The following is a 19961-nucleotide window of genomic DNA, read 5'->3' as shown; positions in this document are numbered from 1 at the left end:
AGGCAGGAGAATCACTTGAGGCAAAGGTTGCAGTGAGCCGAGATTGCACCACTGCACTCCAGCTTAGCGTACAGAGTGAGACCTGGCCTCAAAAAGAAAAAAAAAAAAATAGCAAAAGCTAGCCAGGCGTGGTGGTGGGCACCTGTAGTCCCAGCTTCTCAGGAGTCTGAGCCACAAGAATTGCTTGAATCTGGGAGGCAGAGGTTGCAGTGAGCTGAGATCGTGCCACTAAGGCAAAGCGTTTTCTCAGATACATAGAGTTTATCACCAACAGACCTGTTCCACAAGAATGTTAAAGTCCATCCATACCAAATATTGGAAATCTGGATCTACACAAAGGAATGAAAAGTAACAGAAATGATAAATTTACAGGTAAACATAACATCTCTTTAAAGGACAATTAACTGTTTCAAATTAAATGTTTGGCTGGGTGCAGTGGCTCATGCCTGTAATCCCTGTACTTTGAGAGGCTAAGGTGGGATGATTGCTTGAAGCCAGGAGTTCAAGGACAGCTAGGCAACAAAGTGAGACACCATCTTGACAAAAAAATACAAAAATTAGCTGCGTATGGTGGCACATACCAGTATTCCTAACTACTCTCTAGGCTGAGGCAGGAGGATTGCTTGAGCCCAGTAATTGGAGGTTGCAGTGAACTATGATCACACCATTGCACTCCAGCTTGGGCAATGGAATGAGACCCTGTCTCTAAAATAAACTAACATATATTAAATAATAATGTATTGCGGAATTTATACCATATGTAGAGACAAAATGTAGAACAGTAGCAAAAAGGCCAGGGAAGAGGATATGGAAGTATATGACATGTGATATGGTATAATTTTACTTAAAAGTTTATTGGTAAGTTAAAGATACGTAATATAAACCCAAAAGCAACCACTAAAAAAATCTAATGGATAGGTATTGCTAATCAAAAAAAATAATAAAATGTAATAATAAAAGAAGGCTGAAAAAGATAACAAAGAAGAGATGGGACAAATAATAAATAGCAAGATAGTAAATTTAAATCCAGTCATATAAAAAAACACTCAAATATAAATGATCTAAATACCTTCAAGTAAAAGGCAGAAATTGTCAGACTGAATAAGGAAGATTCATCTATATATTGTGTAAGAAACATACGTACAAGAAAAATATGGACGGGGCTGGGCGCGATGGCTCATGCCTGTAATCCCAACACTGGGAGGTCGAGGCGGGCAGATCACCTAAGGTCAGGAGTTCGAGACCAACCTGGCCAACATGGCGAAAACCCGTCTCCATTAAAAATACAAAATTAGCCAGGCATGGTGGTCTGTGCTTGTAGTCCCAGCTACTTGGGAGGCTGAGGCAGGAGAATTATCTGAACCCAGGAGGCAGAGGTTGCATTGAGCCAAGATCCTGCCATTGCACTTCAGCCTGGGCAACAAGAGTGAAACTCCATCTCAAAAAAGAAAACCACGGCCGGGTGCAGTGGCTCACACCTGTAATCTCAACACTTTGGAAGGCCAAGGTGGGTGGATCACCTGAGGTCAGGCGTGTTAGACCAGCCTAGCCAACATGGTGAAACTCCGTCTCTATGAAAATACAATAATTAGCTGGGCTTTGGTGGTGGGTACCTGTAATCCCAGCTACTCGGGAGGCTGAGGCAGGAAAATTGCTTGAACCTGGGAGGTGGAGGTTGCACTGAGCCAAGATTGCGCCACTGCACTCCAGCCTGGGCAACAGAGTGAGACTCCATCTCAAAAAAACAAAACAAAAACCAGTAAATGGGTAGAAAATATACCATAGTAATATTAATTAAAAGAAAGCTAAATGGCTACATTAATATCCAGGTATTTCAGACATATATTATTACCAGGGATAAAAAAATACATACCATATTTATAAAGGGATCAATTTATCAAAATGATACAACAATTTCAAAACATGTATCTAATAACAGAGCTTTAAAATGCACAGTGCAAGAACTGGTAAAACTACAAGGTTAAATGGAGAAATCTACAATAATATTTGGAGATTTCAATAACCCTCTCTCACTAATTGAAGGAAGTAGTAAATAGAAAATCAGCAGGACTATGGAAAACTTGAACAACACAGCCAATTTTACTTAACTGATTTTTATAGAATACTCCACACAACAGCATCAGAATGCACATTCTTTTCCAGTGCACACAGAACATTTATGAAATAGACCATTTTCTTTGGCGTAAAAGAGGTCTTAATAAATTTAAGATGATTCAAATCATACAGAGTGTGGTCTGTGACCACACAGCTGTAAATAAGAAACCAATACTAGAAAGATCTCTAGAAAATTCCCAAATATTTGGAAATAAAGTGTACATTTCCCAATAATCCATGGGTCAAAGAATAAACCAAAAGGAAAATTACGAAGTATTTTGAACTGCTTGAAAATGAAAGCATGAGATATAAAAATTGGGGGATACAGCTAAAACAATGATTAGAGATACATTTATAGCATTAAACCCTTATATTAGAAAAAAGGCCAGGCACGGTGGCTCATGCCTATAATCTCAGCACTTTGGGAGGCTGAGGTGGGCGGATCACTTGAGGTCAGGAGTTCGGGACCAGCCTGGCCAACATGGTGAAACCCCATCTCTACTAAAAATACAAAAAAATTACCCGGGTGTGATGGTGCATGTCTGTAATCCCAGGAGGTAGAGGTTGCAGTAACTCAAGATCACGCCATTGCACTCCAGCCTGGGTGACAGAGCGAGACTCTGTCTCAGAAAAAAAAAAGAAAAAAGACATCTCAAATCAATGACCTACTTGTCTGCCTTCAGTAATTAGACAACAAAGAGTAAATGAAATACAAAATAGAAGAAATAATAAAGATAAGCAATCCATAAAATGGAAGACAAAAACAATAAAGAAAATTAATGAAACTTAAAGCTAGTTCTTTGAGAAGAGCAATAAAATTGATAACCCTCTAGTTAGACTGATTAGTTAGGGAAAACAACAAATTCCCTTTTTAGGATATGAAAGAGGGAAGCTATTACTACAGGTCCGATAGACAGTATGAACATGTTTTGGCCAGTGTGCGTGTTTGACTTAGATAAAGTAGGCAAATTATTTGAACAGTAAGTTTTCACAGCTTTCAAGAATAAATAGATAACCTAAATAGGCCTGTATTTATTAAAAGAATTGAATTTATTGTTTAAAACCTTCCCACAAAGAAAAGTCCTAGTTCAGATGGTTTCACAGGTAACTTAACAAACAATGAAGGAAGAAATAACACCATTTCTGTGCAAACACACCAGGAAAACAGAAGAGAAGGAATCTTACTCTGTGAGGTCAGCCTTATACTAATAACAAAACCAAAAAAGACATTGCAAGAAATGAAAACTATACATCATACCTCTCATGAAGATATTTGCATAGTTAACAAATTTTTAGTAAATCCACTCTAACAATATATAAAATAATGTATATTATGAATAAATGTGGTTTATTTCAGGAATGCTAAGTTGGTTTAACATTCAAAACTCAATCCATAATTTAGGATACAGGATCCTTTAGCAGGATGAAAAAGGAAAACCATATAATACAGCAAAAGCAGTTGACAAAATCCTACTTCCATTCAAGGTTTGAGAGAGCATGATTGTGTTTTTGTGTGTGTGTGTGTGTGCATCTTGGCAATCTGAGAAGAGAACGTTCACAAGTTAATGATTATCTTTGAAAAACCTATAATTAACCTATCTAATCGTAACAGACTGAGTGTTTCCCTTTTAAGATTGGAAACAAGAAGGGGATGTTCACCCCTATTTTTATTCAGCATTGTAATGGAGCTTCTAGCCAATGTAATAAGGGGGAAAAATAAGAGTCATAAAATTATATATTAAAAAAAGACTGTCAGTATTCATGGATAACATGGCTATGTAGAAAATCCTATGGAGTCTACAAAATGGCCACTAGATCTACTAAGTGAAGTTAGCAAAGTTGCAAGATTATTGTGTAAAAATCAGTAGCATTTTGGTATACTAGCAATGAACAATTGAATACAGAAATTTAATAACAGTACAGTAGGCCAGGTGTGGTGGCTCACACCTGTAATTCCAACACTGTGGGGAAAAGGTGGGCTGATTGCTTGAGCCCAGGAGTTCTAGACCAGCCTGGGCATCACGGCAAGAACCCGTCTCTACAAAAAATACAAAAATTAGCCAGGTGTCATGGCACATGCCTGTAATCCCAGCGGCTCAAGAGCTGAGGTGGGAGGATCACTTGAGCCTAGGAGGCAGAGGTTGCAGTGAGCTGAAATTGTGTCACTGTACTTCACTCTGGGTGACAGAGTGTGACCCTGTCTCAAAAAAAAAAAAGAAAAAACCACAACTTCAAAAATGTGACATAATTTGGGATAAATTTCTTAGGTGATCTGTAATACACTGAAAACTACAAAATATTGTTATGAGAATTTAAAGACCTAAATAAATAGAGATATATAATATTTATGGATTGGTAGACTCAGTACTGTTAAGATGTCAGTTCTCCCCAGATTGATCTGTAGCTTCAACACAATCCCAATCAAAATACTAGTAGGCTTTTTTAAAAATAAAAATTGTCCAGGCACAGTGGCTCACACCTGTAATCCTAACACTTTGGAAGGCTGACGTGGGCGGATCACCTGAGGTCAGGAGTTTGAGACCAGCCTGACCAACAAGGTGAAACCCCATCTCTACTAAAAATACAAAATTAGCTGGGTGTGGTGGCGCATACCTGTAATCCCAGTTACTTAGGAGGCTGAGGCAGGAGAATCACTTGAACCTGGGAGGTGGAGGTTGCAGTGAGCCAAGATCGCACCATTGCACTCCAGCCTGGGCGACAAGAGCAAAATTCCATCTCAAAAATAAATAAATAAATAAAAATACATAACAATTGAGGTGCTGATCCTGAAATTTATATGGGGATGCAAAGAACCTAGAACAGCCAAAACAACTTTGAAAAAGAACATAATAGCCGGGCGCGGTGGCTCAGGCCTATAATCCCAGCACTTTGGGAGGCCGAGGTGGGCGGATCACGAGGTCAGATCAAGACCATCCTGGCCAACATGGTGAAATCCCATTTCTACTGAAAATACAAAAATTAGCTGGGCGTGGTGGTGCGTGCCTGTAATCCCAGCTACTTGGGAGGCTGAGGCAGGAGAATCTCTTGAACCAGGGAGGTGAAGGTTGCAGTGAACTGAAATTGTGCCACTGCATTCCAGCCTGGTGACAGAGAGGGAGACTTTGCCTCAAAAAAAAAAGAGAAAACATAATTCCAGGACTTCTTAGATGATGTTAAGACTTTTCTTCTTTTCTTTTTTTTTTTTTTTTTTTTAAAGACAGAGTTTCACTCTTGTTGCCCAGGCTGGAGTGCAATGGTGTGATCTCGGCTCACTACAACCTCCGCCTCCTGGTTCAATTCTCCTGCCTCAGCCTCCCGAGTACCTGGAATTACAGGCACGTGTCACCACGCCCAACTCATTTTGTATTTTTAGCAGAGATGGGGTTTCTCCACGTTGGTCAGGCTGGTCTTGAACTCCTGACCTCAGGTAATCCACTCGCCTCGGCCTCCCAGTGTGCTGGGATTACAGGCATTAACCACCGTGCCTGCCTATTAAGATGTATTTTAAAAGTAGAGTGATCAAAGCAGTATTGTTTGGGTGTAAATATATATGAATAGACCAATGGAACAGAATAGAGAGTCAAAACATAGATGCTCACAGATGCTCAATTGCTTTTCCATAAAGATGCCAAGGCGGTTCATTAGGAAAAGGATAATCTTTTGAACAAAAATCGTCTTGGTAATTGTATAACCAGTTGTTTGAAAAAGAAGATGAGGCCGGGCGCGGTGGCTCAAGCCTGTAATCCCAGCACTTTGGGAGGCTGAGACGGGCGGATCACAAGGTCAGGAGATCGAGACCATCCTGGCTAACACGGTGAAACCCGGTCTCTACTAAAAAATACAAAAAACTAGCCGGGCGAGGTGGCGGGCGCCTGTAGTTCCAGCTACTCGGGAGGCTGAGGCAGGAGAATGGCGTAAACCCGGGAGGCGGAGCTTGCAGTGAGCTGAGATCAGGCCACTGCACTCCAGCCTGGGCGACAGAGCAATACTCTGTCTCAAAAAAAAAAAAAAAAAAAAAAAAGAAGATGAACCTCAACCATTACCTCATACCATGTACAAAAATTAATGGGAAATGGTTTATAGATTTATACAGAGTTAAACTAAAACTTCTGAAAGAAAACGTAAGAGAAAAATCTTAGTGACCTTTGGCTTGAAGGAGGGTGAGGGAACAATTTATTACAAAGGGGCTCAAGGAAATTTTGGGGGGGGGATGATTGCAAGTGCCTTTTTATGGGTATATGCACATGTCAGAATTCATCAAATTATACACTGTAAATATGTGTAATTCTTCAGTTATTTTAAATATAACTTTAAAAGGAAATACATCATTTTTGTTTCTAGTAATGTAGTAGACATTCAAACTTTGATCAGGTCACTGCAGTGACATAGCCAAAGAGTTAACCTGTTGAAGTCTCACACAAAAAGGAACAAGGTTTTGTTAACTCTTTACTCAACACCAAAAAAGGAATAGAGAAGTTTATGTTGGTTGTGATACAAGAATCTGTGAAATCATGTATTTGTACAATTCTCCATCTTGTATAAGACAGGCTGAAAAATAGGCTGAATGGCCTCTTGAGATTCTTTCCCACTCTGAGCTTCTAAAATAGGAGTTTTGGTTTATTTTAATTTGAAACTACACATATTTTTCAGAGAAGTGTGAAATTACAAAAGCATAATTTCATAGGTTCTTTGTAGCACTGGTGAGAACAGATGGTGCTAAAGTCTGTTTGAGGAATGTTTGATTCTCTGTCCTTCAAGGAATACATTTCTTTTAGGGAATTAGGAGCTGATAGTCCTCTTCTCAAAGGAATGAAAGGAGTTGGTCAAAGGTCCTCTGGAGAATAGTGCAGAGGAGAGAGATGATGTCCCATTGATTATTGGTATAGCTTTTCCTAGTTTATACATACAAGTACTTAACAATAGATATGTTCAAATAAAAGAATCCTCAAGAAGAAGCCCATGATGCTGTACCTCCACTGACTACAAGAGGAGGCCACTGCTGAACCCCGCATACCCAGGATAGTACTGTCTTCTCCCTTATGTACATGTCCGTTGACGGGAGTGGTTCTACTACACTGGACTTCTAGTCAAACTCCTGACTTTCCCTGTCTCCCAGAACTCACAGCCTCACTGCCATCTTTGTCCTTGAGACCATCAGCTCCAATCTTGTGTTTATGTCAAGCACCACAAGAAGTTCTGGAGTCCTAGGGCATCCCTCATTTATCATAATTTAATTTCCATCTCTGTACACCCTCCTTTCTGACCCCATTGTGGAGAACCCAAGATATTAGTTCTTGTAAGTCTTACTTGCCTCTATCCATTTCCTTGATTAACTTATCCAGTTCTATGGGCTTAAATAGTGTTTCTAAACTGACATCTTCCAAATGTTTGTTTTTAGCCCGAATCTCTCTCCTGTTTTGTAGACTTGACTGTCTTACTGCCCACTCGACATCTCCACTTGCATACACATTTCAAGCTTAGCAAGTTCAACTTTGACATGGTTGTCTCACAGGCTTCTCTATCTAAATTAATGACAGTGCTGTCATCTTTCCAGTTACCCAGGCCCAAAACTTTAGAGTCATCTTTGAATCTTCTTTCCCTCATTCCCTGATAGACAAATCTATCAGGAAATTCTGCTGCCTCTACCTTCTAAATATATCTATAATCCAGCTGCCTCTCAATCCTGGGACCAGTCTGGTCTCTGACCTAGATTTCTGCAGTGTCCTCCTAACTGGTCTTTCTCTTAGTACCCTTGCCTCAGTCTGTTCTCAATGTAGCAACTTAAATGGTCTTGTCTTGTCTTTTTTTGAGACAGAGTCTCGCTGTTTCGCCCAGGCTGGAGTGCGATGGCGCGATCTCAGCTCACTGCAGCCTCCACCTCCCGGGTTCAAGCGATTCTTCTGCCTCAGCCTCCCAAGTAGCTGGGGCTACAGGCACGTGCCACCATGCCCGGCTAATTTTTATATTTTTAGTAGAGACGGGGTTTCACTATATTGGCCAGGCTGGTCTTGAGCTCCTGACCTTGTGATCTGCCCTCCTCGGCCTCCCAAAGTGCTGGGATTACAGGAGTGAGCCACTGCGCCCAGCCTGGTCCTTTCAAAACTAATTCATATCATATCATTCCTCTGCTTAAAACCTTCCACAGATTTTTCATCCCAATCAGAATGACACAAGTCCTCTACACCATTTGTATTTCTTGACTCATTATCTCTGTGACCTCATTTTTTATACCTCTTCCTTTTCTGTCACTCAGCTCTGGCCACACTGTCTTCTGTGTTCCTTGAAATTCCAGGGCATTCTACTGTACTGCCCTCCAGGGCCTTGCACATATCCTGGTACAGTGGGATAACAGCCTTTGGCTTTTCCCTCACTTTTTTCAGTAAGACATCCTCTGACTCTCCTATTTAAAATTGTACCCACCAATACTCCCAGTCCTCCTTCCATGTTTTATTTTTCTCTGTAGCACTTATGTATAATGGTTTTATGTATTTTACTTATTTGTTTATTGTTTTTGTCTCCTGCTCCTACACAAGAATATAAGCTCTGTGAGGGCAGGAATTTGTCTGCTTGTCTATTACTGAATAAAGCAAACACTAAAACAGTGTCTGGCACATATTAGATACTCAGTGCCCATTGGCTAAATGAATAAGTATTTTCTAAATGAATGAGTGAAGGCAGCCTGGGCAGTGTAGTGTGAGACCTCGGCTCTACAAAGTAAAAAATAGGCCAGAGGTCTGGGCGTGGTGCCTTATGCCTGTAATCCCAGCACATTGGGAGGCCAAGGAGAGAGGGTCACTTCAGGTCCTGTGTTTGAGAGCAGCCTGGCCAACATGGTGAAACCCCGTCTCTACCAAAAAATACAAAAATTAGGTGCGTGTGGAGGCACATGCCTGTAATCCCAGTTACTTGGGAGGCTGAGGCAGGAGAATCGCTTTAACCCAGGAGGCAGAGGTGGCAGTGAGCCAAGATCACGCCACTTCCAGCCTGGGCAACACAGTAAGACCCTGTCTCCAAAAAAAAAAAAAAAAAATAGACTGGGAGTGGTGGCTTACACCTGTAATCCCAGCACTTTGAGAGGCTGAGGTGAGAGGTGGGTGAATCACTTGAGGCCAAGAGTTTGAAACCAGCCTGGACAACATGACGAAACCCTGTCTCTACTGAAAATAAGTAAGCCAGGCATGGTGGTACATGCTGTAGTCCCAGCTACTCGGGAGGCTGAGGCACAAGAAAAACTTGAACCCAGGAGGCAGAGGTTGCAGTGAACTGAGATCGTGTCCCCCTGCACTCCAGCCTGGGCGACAGAGTGAGACTTGGTCTCCAAAATAAATAAATAGGCCAGTCGCGGTGGTGCACACTTGTAATCCCAGCACTTTGGAAGGCCAAGGTGGATGGATCACCTGAGGTCAGGAGTTCATGACCAGCCTGACTAACATGGTGAAACCCCGTCTCTACTAAATACAAAAAAAAAAAAAAAAAAATAGCTGGCATGGTAGTGCATGCCTGTAATCCGAGCTACTTGGGAGGCTGAGACAGGAGAATCACTTGTACCTGGGAGGCGGAGGTTGCAGTGAGCTGAGATTGCGCCATTGCACTCCAGCCTGGGCAACAAGAGCAAAACTCTGTATCAAAAAGAAAAAAAAAAAGAAATAAAGATAGCTGGGTGTAGTGGTACATACCTATAGTCTGTGTACCTGGGAGGCTGAGGTGGGAGGATCACTTGAGCCCAAGAGTTGGAGGCTGCAGTAAGCTATGATTATGCCACTGCACTCCAGCCTGGGCAACAGAGCGAGACGCTGTCTCAAACAAAACAAAACAAAAACCCAAAAACAAACAAAAACAACCAAAACAGAATGAATGTAGGCCCATAGTTGTCAATATGTACATTCATAGGACTTGAAGATGGGGTCTAGCCTCTGGACACTAGTGAATTTCAGCTAACTGGAAGGGTACATATTTACATTTTTCTTAAAATTACTCCAAGAAAGGATATTCTTCCACCTTTTCCATGATTCTTCAGCTCAGTGTTTCTTTCTCAGTTCTAGTTCTGTTCCTCACTCATGCTGTTTCTTCTGTCCAGAATATTCCTTTTGTGTACCTGAAAGCCTTTAGCAAACCTCCCTAAAATTCTCCATACCCTTGACAGTGTCACTGTTTTTCTCCTCCATTTTCCTGATGTTCTTTATTTCTGTAACATGCACAGGGTGATGGGTATGAATCCTGTCCTCTGAATGGTGAGCCTCTTGAGGGCAGAGTGTCTTTCATGCTTCCCTGTATCCTTGTAGTTGTTCACTTTCATAGATTTTCCACATCTTTGTACTGGATCTTCCTATCTAAAGCCTTTGTTAATCACTCATAATGTTTATAGAATTGAATCACTAAAACTTACTTTATTTGGCCAGGTACAAGGAATGGCTCATGCCTGTCATTCCAGCACTTTGGGAGGCGGAGGAGGGAGGATCACTTTAGCCCCAAGATTTGAAACCAGCCTTGGCAACATAGTAAGAAAGACCCTGTCCATACAAAATTAAAAACAAAAGAATTAGGCTGGGCGTGGTGGCTCACGCCTGTAATCGCAACACTTTGGGAGGCTGAGGCGGGCGGATCACGAGGTCAGGAGATCAAGACCATCCTGGCTAACATGGTGAAACCCGGTCTCTACTAAAAATACAAAAAAATAGCCGGGCGTGGTGGTGGGCGCCTGTAGTCCCAGCTACTTGGGAGGCTGAGGCAGAAGAACGGCGTGAACCTGGGAGGCAGAGCTTGCAGTGAGTCGAGATTACGCCACTGCACTCCAGCCTGGATGACAGAGTGAGACTCTGTCTCTAAAATATTAAATAAATAAATAAATAAATAATGAAAGAATTAGCCAGGTGTGGTGGCACATACCTGTAGTCCCAGCTTCTTGGGAGGACCACCTGAGTCCCAGAGGTCAAGGCTGCAGTGAGTGGTGATCATGCCACTGCACTCCAGCCTGGATGAGAAGGTGAGACTCTGTCTCAAGAAATGAAAACAAAAACAAACTTATTTTATTAGATACCTAATCTATGTGACACTAATTACAAGTGAATCAAGATTTTTAAAAAAAAATCGTGCTAACCACATTAACTTTCAGTGTAGTTTTATGACTATTACAAACCATCCAAATATATTCCTACTTATTCTTTACTAATTCGTATATTTAGCAAGTATTTATGGAGTGCCTGCCATGACAAAGGCCCTATGCTAAGCCTAACACATATACAAATTGTAGCTGTTCCTCAAGACCCTGCTTAAACTCCTCTATAAATCCTTTCCAGTTCAAATCGAAAGGCTAAATAAACAGTCATTTTTTAAACATGAGATCTCAGAGAGGAAACTGAAGTACGTGATGTGTTAACTCGAAGATGGATTAGATGTTATAACTCTTCACACACTTCTGCAGCATAATCATTCATAGAACTGTGTTCTTTTAATTGGCTCCTGTGATTTTCAGGGACTCCAAGGGTGGGAAACACAGGGAGATAAAGATCATGCTGTTTCACTTGATGTGCTAAAATGGTTCTTTTGAGATAATACTCCTGTGGCATTTAGCTCAGCTTGCTCAGTGCCTGGCTCATGCTTGGTGCTCTGGAAATGTTACCTACTTTGCACATTCTGTTGTTATAGCAGTTGTTGTTCCTCTGCCTTTTACTGGTATGTCATTTTCATTAATTTGTAAACTTCTAGGAAAGGTCCTTAATTTCATTATCTATAAGAGGTATAGGAGCTACCTGGTTGAATTATTTGCTGCTGATTTTAAGGTTGCTTTAAGGTTCAGTAGGCAGGGTAGGAAAGATTAGCATACAAATTTTATTTAACAAATTGTTTGTTAAAACTACTTATTATATGTTTGGTGCTGTCCTAAGCACTTTGTAAATATTAATTTAACTCTCATAATTCTATGAAATAGTTACTTTTATTATCACATTTTATAGAAGAGGGTCCTGGGACACAGAGAGGTTAAGTAAGTTTACCAAAGACACACAGATAGTTACTAGCAAAGCTAGTATTCAAATACGGTCAAAGGTTGGGCACGGTAGATCATGCCTGTAATCCCAGCACTTTGGGAGACCAAGGTGGGTGGATCACCTGAGGTCAGGAGTTCGAGACCAGCTTGACCAACATGGTGAAACCCTGTCTCTACTAAATACAAAAAAAAAAAATTGGCCGAGCGTGGTGGCACATGCCTGTGCCCATAATCCCAGCTACTTGAGAGGCTGAGGCAGGCGAATCACTTGAACCTGGGAGGTGGAGGTTGCAGTGAGCAAAGACTGCACCATTGCACTCCAGCCTGGGCAGCGAGAGTGAAACTGCATTTCAAAAACAAACAAGGCCGGGCACGGTGGCTCATGCCTGTAATCCTAGCAGTTTGGGAGGCTGAGGCGGGTGGATCACCAGGTCAGGAGATTGAGACCATTCTGGCCAACATGGTGAAACCCCATCTCTACTAAAAACACAAAAATTAGCTGGGCATGGTAGCGCGCACCTGTAGCCCCAGCTACTCGGGAGGCTGAGGCAGGAGAATTGCTTGAACCCAGGAGGTGAAGTTTGCAGTGAGTCGTGATTGCACCACTGCACTCCAGCCTGGTGACAGAGCGAGACTCTGTCTCAGAAACAAACAGAAATACTGTTGGTCTTGCAATTAAGCATTATTCAAGGTTGAATGTGCATGATGGCATATAAAAAATACAGAGAATGTGCTATGGCATTTCAAAGAAGGTAATGGTCATGTTAATGTCTTATTGAGGGTTAAGGAAGTCTTCATGCTGGCCAGGCACAGTGGCTCACGCCTATAATCACAGCACTTTGGGAGGCTGAGTCGGGTAGATCACAAGGTCAGGAGTTTCAGACCAGCTTGGCCAATATGGTGAAACCCTGTCTCTACTAAAAATACAAAAATTAGCTGGGCATGGTGGCATGTGCCTGAAGTCCCAGCTACTTAGGAGACTGAGGCAGAAGAATTGCTTGAACCTGGGAGGCAGAGGTTGTAGTGAGCCGAGATGGTGCCACTGCACTCCAGCCTGGGCGACAGAGGGAGACTCCATCTCAAAAAAAAAAAGTCTTCATGCTGGAATTGGCATTTTCAGGGGACGACTTTTTCAGGTGCTTGGATATGGGAGAAGAAAAGGGAAGCTAGGCCAGGTGTGATGGCTCACGTGTGTGATCCCATCACTTTGGAAGACCGAGGTGGGTAGGTCGCTTGAGGTCAGGAGTTTGAGACCAGCCTAGCCAACATGGTCAAACTCTGTCTCTACTAAAAATACAAAGAATTAGCCCAGCGTGGTGGCGGGCACCTGTAGTCCCAGCTACTTGGGAGGCTGAGGAAGGAGAATCATGTGAACTCAGGAGGCAGAGGCAGCAGTGAGCCAGAACCACACCACTGCACTCCAGCCTGGCCAACAGAGCAAGACTCTGTCTCAAAAACAAACCCAAAAAGAAAATAGTAATGCAAAGCCCCAGGGATGGGAAATGGTAGGCCATCAGGAAGTAGTCCTGCATGTAAGCAGCATGTAAGGATACTATAGGAGGGAGGCAAGACAGGAGAGCTGATGTGGGGTTAGAGCATAGGATCCTTGAGATTCTGAATGGAGGACAAACTGGAGAAGATGTGACATAGAGCTGTGCTTTGATAAGTATGGAAGCGTCGTATGTGATGAATCAGAACTGATAGAGATTCCCTGTAGGAAAACCAGTTATAAGGTCATTATGTCCCGAGAAGAGGCAATTAGGCCTTGAAGTATGGTGAAGATAGGTATAGATACAAGAAACATTTCAGAATTTGAATTGACAGCAGAATAACACAACCAAAATGGATAGTCAAGTATTTATATCATTATATGACAACTGTAAGTTTATTTTATGGTCAGTAAGGTCCTTTGAATATCTTGGAAACTCTGCTCTTGTTGTAACTGAGCATGATTTTAAGAGAGAGAAAATATATTCATTTATCTCTAAAGAAATATGAAGTTTCTTTCATTGGACTTGTAATTTACATCCAAGGAAATGATTTCCTTTGAGGCCAGCTAATTTATTCAGAATGTCTGGATTGAAAATGTTTCTTAGTCTGCTTCGTGTAGACAAAATTAGAAACCACTTTAGCCTAATGATTCGGAAGAAATGATTTCTTTAAAATTTTGATCATCTCAGTTTCTTTCATGTGATACAAATGTAAATCGCAAATGAGAACCTAAATGTGTCTGTCAGTTGGCTTTGCTAAGCAAAAATCTTCTAGCTGACTCATCCTGTTTGCAGAAGAATTATTTCAAAGTAACCTTTGGAAAACCTGAGTAGAAGTGGTTTGGATTAGTGAGGTTGATAAATGTCAGTGTAAGAGGAGTATTCAGTTATAGTTTGGATACCTCTGGTGCTTTGCAAGAATTGTAACAAAGTAAAGCCAAGAGATGATGATGCCTTAGAGTTGTATCAATATAATACCTAGGAGTAAATTTAACCAAGGAAGTAAAAGACTTGTACCCTGAGAACTACAAAACATTGCTGAAAGTAATTAAAGACGTATATAAATGGAAAGATGTCCCATGGATTAGAAGACAATATTGTTAAGATGTCAAAACTAAAAGTGATCTACAGATTCATTGCAAGCCTTATCAAAATTTCAATGGCCTTTTTGCAGAAATGGAAAAGCCAATATTCAAATCAGCTGTAATCGTAAGGCGCCCTGAATAGCCCTTCGTGGATGTTCTTGAAAAAGAAGAACACAATTGGTGGATTTATACTTCTCAATTTTAAAACTTACCCTTACCTCACATTATATGTAAAAACTGACTCAAAACAATCAACCAACAAACTAAATGTAAGAGCTAAAACCGTAAAGCTGTTAGACGAAAACATAGGAGTAATTATTCACAACCTTAGATTTGGCATTGGATTCTTAGATATGACCCCAAAAGCACAAGCAACAAAAGAAAAAAATAGATGAATTGGATTTAATAAAAATTAGAAACTTTTGTGCATTCAAGGATATTATCAAGAAAATGAAAAGACAACCTATAAAACGGGAGAAAATATTTTCAGATCATATCTCTGATAAGGGTCTAGTATTGAGAATATGTAAATAATTACATATCAGCCAGGCGTGGTGGTGCATGCCTGTAATCCCAGCACTTTGGGAGGCTGAGGCAGGCAGATCACAAGGTCAGGAGATCGAGACCATCCTGGCTAACACGATGAAACCCCGTCTCTACTAAAAATACAAAAAGTTAGCCGGGCGTGGTGGTGGGCACCTGTCATCCCAGCTACTCAGAAGGCTGAAGCAGGAGAATGGCATGAACCCAGGAGGCAGAGCTTGCAGTGAGCCAAGACCACGCCACTGCACTCCAGCCTGGGAGACAGAGCGAGACTCTGTCTCAAAAAAAAAAGAAAAAGAATTCTTTCATGTCAACAGCAAAGACAGCAAGGCAAAGTGGGTATGTACCTGTAGTTGCAGCTACTTGGGAGGATAAGTTGGGAAGATCAACGCCAGCCTGGATAACATAACATAACATAACATAACATAGCAACGTGGTGTCTAAAAAACAGACAGCCCAGTTAAAAAACGGGCAGGCCTGGCACGATGGCTCACACCTGTAATCCCAGCACTTTGAGAGGCTGAGGTGGGCGGATCACTTGAGGTCAGGAGTTTGGGACCAGCCTGACCAACATGGAGAAACCTCATTTCTACTAAAAATACTAAATTAGCTGTGTGTGGTGGTACATGCCTGTAATCTCAGCTACTCAGGAGGCTGAGGCAGGAGAATCGCTTGAACCCGGGAGGTGGAGATTGCAGTGAGCTGAGATAGTGCCACTGTACTCCAGCCTGGGCAACAAGAGTGAAACTCCATCTCAAAAAAAAAAAAAGAAGAAAAAAAAAAATGGTTAAAGGACTTGAATAGACATTTCAAAAAAGAATCACATGAAAAGATGCTTAACATCATTAGTCATTATGGGAATGCAAATCAAAAACACCAACTAGAATTATTTAAAAAAAAAAGAAAAAGAAAAAGAATGAGTGTTGGTGAAGATGTAGAAAAATTGGGACCCTTGTACATGGCTGGTTAGAAGTGTAAAATGTTCCAGCCACTATTAAATAAACAGTTTGGCAGCTTCTCAAAAAGTTCAACATAGATTACTATATGACCGTGCAATTCTGTCCCCAAGTATATGCCCAAAAGAATTGAAAACAAGGTACTCCAACAAGTAAATGTATATACATGTTCATAATAGCACCATTACAAATAGATGAAAGTTAGAAACAGCTCCAATGTCTATCAGCAGATGAATGGATAAGCAAATTGAGGTATATACATACAATGGAATATTTTTCCACCATAAAACAGAATGAAGTATTAATAAGTGCTACAATGTGGGTTAGCTTTCAAAATTTTATGCCAAGTGAAGAAGCCAGACACAGTTGTCACATGTAATATAGTTCTGTTTGTATGAAATATTCAGAACAGACATAGAGATGATGCAGATGGTGGTGGGGGGAAATGGGGCACTGTGGTACTGTTACTGGAAAGGGATCCAGATCTAAACCCCAAGAGAGGATTCTTGCATCTCGCGCAGCTGAGTCCAAGTGAAAACAAGTTTATTAGAAAGTAAAGGAATAGGCCGAGCGCGGTGGCTCATGCTTGTAATCTCAGCACTTTGGGAGGCTGAGGCGCGTGGATCACCAGAGGTCAGGAGTTCGAGACCCTCCTGGCCAACATGTTGAAACCTCATCTCTGCTAAAAATACAAAAAATATTAGCTGGGTGTGGTTATAGGTGCCTGTAATTCCAGCTATTCGGGAGGCTGAAGCAGGAGAATCGCTTGAACCTAGGAGGCAAGCAGGTTGCAGTGAGCTGAGATCATGCCATTGCGCTCCAGCCTGGGCAACGAGCGAAATTTCATCTCAAAAAAAAAAAAAAGGCCAGGCTTGGTGGGTCATGCCTGTAATCCCAGCACTTTGGGAGGCCGAGGTGGGCAGATCACCTGAGGTCAGGAGTTCGAGAGCAGCCTGGCCAACATGGCAAAACCCCGTCTCTACTAAAAGTACAAAAATTAGCCGGGCATGGTGGCAGGCACCTGTAATCCCAGCCACTCAGGAGGTTGAGGAAGGAGAATTGCTTGAACCCGGGAGGCAGAGGTTGCAGTGTGCCGAGATCATGCCATTGCACTCCAGCCTGGGCGACAAGAGCGAGACTCCATCTCAAAAAAGGAATAAAAGAATGACTGCTCCATAGGCAGAGCAGTGTCATGGGCTGCTTGGCTGAGTATACTTACGATATTTCTTGATTATATGCTAAACAAAGGGTTTTCTGGGAAAGGGGTGGGGAATTCCTGGAACTTAGGGTTCTTCCCCTTTTTAGACCATATAGGGTAACTTCCTGACATTGCCATGGCATTTGTAAACTGTCATGCATGGGTGGGAGTGTCTTTTAGCATGCTAATACATTATAATTAGTGTATAATGAGCAGTGAGGACCTCCAGTGGTCACTTTCATCACCATCTTGGTTTTGGCGGGTTTTGGCCAGCTTCTTTACACCATTGTTTTTATCAGTGGGGTCTTTGTGACCTGTATCTTGTGCTGACCTCCTATCATCCTGACTAAGAATGCCTAACCTCCTTGGATGCAGCCCAGCAGGTTTCAGCCTCATTTTACCCAGCCCCTGTTCAAGATGGAGTCAAACAACTCTGACAGCACTACAGCTTTTTTTCTTGGAGATAGAGTTTCCCTGTGTTGCCCAGGCTGGAGTGTAGTAGCGCAATCTTGGCTCACTGCAACATCCACCTCTTGGGGTCAAGTGATTCTCCTGCCTCAGCCTTCCGAGTAGCTGGAATTACAGGCACCCACCACCACACCCAGGTAATTTTTTTTGTAGTTTTCATAGAGACGGGGTTTTACCATGTTGGCCAGGCTGGTCTCGAACTCCTGATCTCAAGTGATTCACCCACCTCGGCCTCCTAAAATGCTGGGATTATAGGCATGAGCCACCGGGCCTGGCCCACAACACTACAACTTATAGGAGGAACTGGGGAGTAAAAATAAGTTTCGAATTAGATTTTTAAAGGCTTAATTTTAAAGGATTAGATCAGAAAGTTGGACAAATGGGATGACATGAAGGAAAAAATGGGAAATAAAAACAAATTATCATTAACCTAGCTGGGCTAGGTGGCATGTGTCTGTATAACCCCAGCTACTCAAGAGGCTGAGGTGGGAGGATCACCTGAGCCCAGGAGCTCAAATCCAGCCTGGACAACATAGTGAGATCCCTATCTCTTTAAAAAAAAAAATGGTGTCGGCTGGGTGCGGTGGCTCATGCCTACAATCCCAGCACTTTGGGAGGCCGAGGCGGGCGGATCATGAGGTCAGGAGATCGAGACCTGGCTAACATGGTGAAATTCTGTCTCTACACAAATACAAAAGAAATAGCTGGGCATGGTAGCGGGCACTTGTAGTCCCAGCTACTCGGGAGGCTGAGGCAGTAGAATGGCGTGAACCCAGGAGGCAGAGGTTGTAGTGAACCAAGATCGCACCACTGCACTCCAGCCTGGGCAACAGAGCGAGACTCCGTCTCAAATAAATAAATAAATAACAACAAATTATCATTAACCTGTTTCAGCCAGGGGCTGGAGTTTAACATCAAGGTGAGTTCTTACATATTACATGCAAAACAGTGGCCCATGAATTTTTTTTTTTTTTTTGGATTAGGTCAGAATTATGTTAAATCTTTTGAGAAGAATAAAGCAAAATATTAGTAACTAATTTCATTAAAGATCTTGAACATAAGTTAGTAAAATTAAGAAACAATGAATTTCATATGTTTTTAGAGAGAAGATTCACTCCTTTGGAAGTTGAATCTTCCCTCTAAATCTAAATCCCTCAGAGAATCTAGTATATAGGAGAAACTACAATTAGCTAAACTAATTTTAGCTACTTGAGTTCAGTGCAGCAATAAGACAAAAAATGAATGCAAAATGTGTTTTGTGCTTATTAGGTCATAGTACAAATCGCTTGTAAAATGTACAGGGAATTTTTGTATACGTTGATTTGTCAATGGTGACTGATTTTTTTTTTTTTTTACTTTGTTTCCTTATTTGGTGGCCCTTTTTGTTACTTTAATATGTAATATTCTGTTAGTTTTGTTTTTGAGAAGATGGAGTTGCTCCATGTCAGATAGAAAAATGCCCATTCTTGCAAGAAAAAGGTTCTGTCTTTGATTGCAGATGATGAAAGCCATGAACAAGTCCAATGAGCATGTCCTGGCAGGAGGTGCCTGCTTCAATGAAAAGGCAGACTCTCATCTTGTGTGTGTGCAGAATGATGACGGAAACTATCAGACCCAGGCTATCAGTATTCACAATCAGCCCAGAAAAGGTGAGCATTTGAGCTGGTTGAGATTATGATAATGGAAAATTATACTGGATTTGGACAGTTAGATACCTCAGTCCCCTAACACTCACTTTCTAGATAGGTGACCACAAACAAATTAATTAACCTTTCCAACCGTATTCTTCAGGATTATGTTGACTCCCCAAGTGGCCAGACTCAGAGTTGCAAATGGGATATCTGTTATTGAGGGAACTGTTTTGAAAATATGCCTTTAGGAGGGAGGGATAGCATTAGGAGAAAGACCTAATGTAAATGACAAGTTGATGGGTGCAGCAAACCAACATGGCATGTGTATACTTATGTAACAAACCTGTATGTTGTGCACATGTACCCTAGAACTTAAAGTATAATAATTTATAAAAAAAAGAAAGAAAATTTGCCCTTAGGATATTGACAGGGCCAGCACTGGCATTTGAAGGTGAGACTAGGCCCCATAATGAGAGTATGTTTAGGTAAA

At 41.6% G+C, this 19961-nt stretch overlaps 1 protein-coding gene across 3 annotated transcripts in view; it reads left to right on the top strand.

Annotated features, from left to right (window-relative positions):
* The window catches only part of ZFYVE9 (zinc finger FYVE-type containing 9), a 135017-nt gene that overhangs the window by 99384 nt on the left and 15672 nt on the right, over nucleotides 1-19961 (top strand). For all 3 annotated transcript variants that reach the window (XM_015139754.3, XM_015139751.3, XM_077957040.1), the window contains one exon: nucleotides 19339-19489. In XM_015139754.3, the coding sequence (XP_014995240.2) occupies nucleotides 19339-19489 (151 nt within the window). The remainder of the gene's footprint in view (nucleotides 1-19338; nucleotides 19490-19961) is intronic.

This window comes from Macaca mulatta, chromosome 1 (genome assembly GCF_049350105.2).
Source record: "Macaca mulatta isolate MMU2019108-1 chromosome 1, T2T-MMU8v2.0, whole genome shotgun sequence".
In the NCBI taxonomy this organism is placed as follows: domain Eukaryota; kingdom Metazoa; phylum Chordata; class Mammalia; order Primates; family Cercopithecidae; genus Macaca; species Macaca mulatta.
Note: the sequence above shows the minus strand (reverse complement) of the source record. Positions and strands in the feature narration are given on the sequence as shown.